The sequence below is a fragment of the Seriola lalandi genome, unplaced genomic scaffold (genome assembly GCF_002814215.2).
Source record: "Seriola lalandi dorsalis isolate HSWRI2012SDOR001 ecotype SW California unplaced genomic scaffold, Sedor1 jcf7180002000875, whole genome shotgun sequence".
Lineage (NCBI taxonomy): Eukaryota > Metazoa > Chordata > Actinopteri > Carangiformes > Carangidae > Seriola > Seriola lalandi.
The window spans coordinates 770-1871 of NW_019471534.1; the positions used below are offsets into that span (position 1 = coordinate 770).

Sequence of the window (1102 nt, forward strand, 5' to 3'; positions counted from 1 at the left end):
TCAAATTAGACAAATTTGCTTACGATCTGGCAAAAAATGATGCGTGAAGAGTGAAATTTGTGGGGATGAGTTAAGCTTTTCTGAACAGTTTAACACCTTCTCCTGCTCTGTGTGAGATGTCACCCACTCTAGCCTCTGAACATTCTGTCCATTCATTTCCATAGGGAAAAATTGCTGACAAAACTTGGAATAATTTGGAAATTATGATACATTTCCCTGAAGCAAAATGAAGACCAAGGATGTTCAGAAAGTAAGATGTTTAAACCACTTTACGTTAAACCATGTGAGGATTTGCTGGCTACAGATGTTTCTTACCCCTTCACATACATCTCAATGTCGGTTCTGCTTAACTAAAATCTTCATCTTCTGACCAGCTCTCTGTCATGTTCTGTCCAAACTTAATACACTATATATATATGTATATGAGAAAGTTATCCGACAGCATTTATGTTGTACATGTCCTGTGGTTGCCATTGTTTTATTTTACTAAAGAAAAAATATTTGAAGAAATGTAATTTGTAAAGTAGCATTTATTCAAAATCTCAAGACAACACATTGATTGTATAGCACACAAATGCTCAAAGATAAGCCCACCAGATTAATATTAGATACAGTGCTTGTATATAAAATCCCAAACAGCTGCTTTTGCAGTAAATAAAACCAAACATCCAGAAGAGACTTCTTAAGCCAGTTTCAGTGTCTCTTTAACCAAGACACCCACTCCATCAAAAACCTGATGAACTGGAGCATTGCACATGAAGGCACTGGTGGTGACCAGCTTGTTTTTGACATCAACATGAGCTTCTCCCACATCCTTGTTCACATGTTTGCAGCCCATCTCCTTCAGAGCACCTGCTGTCTTTGCATACGGCCACCTGAAGAGGACAACAGAGAGACACAACTGTAGAATACATTTTTTTAATGTATATATCCATAGACATCTGATGGTGACAAACTATTTCACTCACTTTTCACACTCTTTGTCCTGTCCCACAGTGATCTCGCAGCCAGGCAAGATTTTGGCAGCGAGGACGGGGGAGATGCAGCACATGCCCAGCGGCTTTCCCGCTTTGTGGAAGGCCTTGATGATCTTCTCCAGCTG

At 39.7% G+C, this 1102-nt stretch overlaps 1 protein-coding gene across 1 annotated transcript; it reads right to left on the reverse strand.

The window, feature by feature from the left end:
* Window positions 1-512: 512 nt before the first annotated feature.
* Window positions 513-1096, reverse strand: LOC111663194 (glutamine amidotransferase-like class 1 domain-containing protein 3, mitochondrial). The gene is made up of 2 exons (XM_023417298.1): window positions 969-1096; window positions 513-875 (listed from the first exon to the last, which is right to left on the reverse strand). The coding sequence occupies exons 1-2, from the start codon at window positions 1049-1051 to the stop codon at window positions 683-685; spliced, it is 276 nt and encodes a 91-aa protein (XP_023273066.1). The 5' UTR covers window positions 1052-1096; the 3' UTR covers window positions 513-682.
* Window positions 1097-1102: the final 6 nt, after the last annotated feature.

Bases quoted from the DNA above. Each gene is read 5' to 3' on its own strand.
- LOC111663194 (XM_023417298.1), bottom strand. From the start codon at position 1,051: ATGTGCTGCATCTCCCCCGTCCTCGCTGCCAAAATCTTGCCTGGCTGC. The intron at 876-968 runs GTGAGTGAAATA...TGTCCTCTTCAG, and splicing joins CAGGACAAAGAGTGTGAAAA to GTGGCCGTATGCAAAGACAG.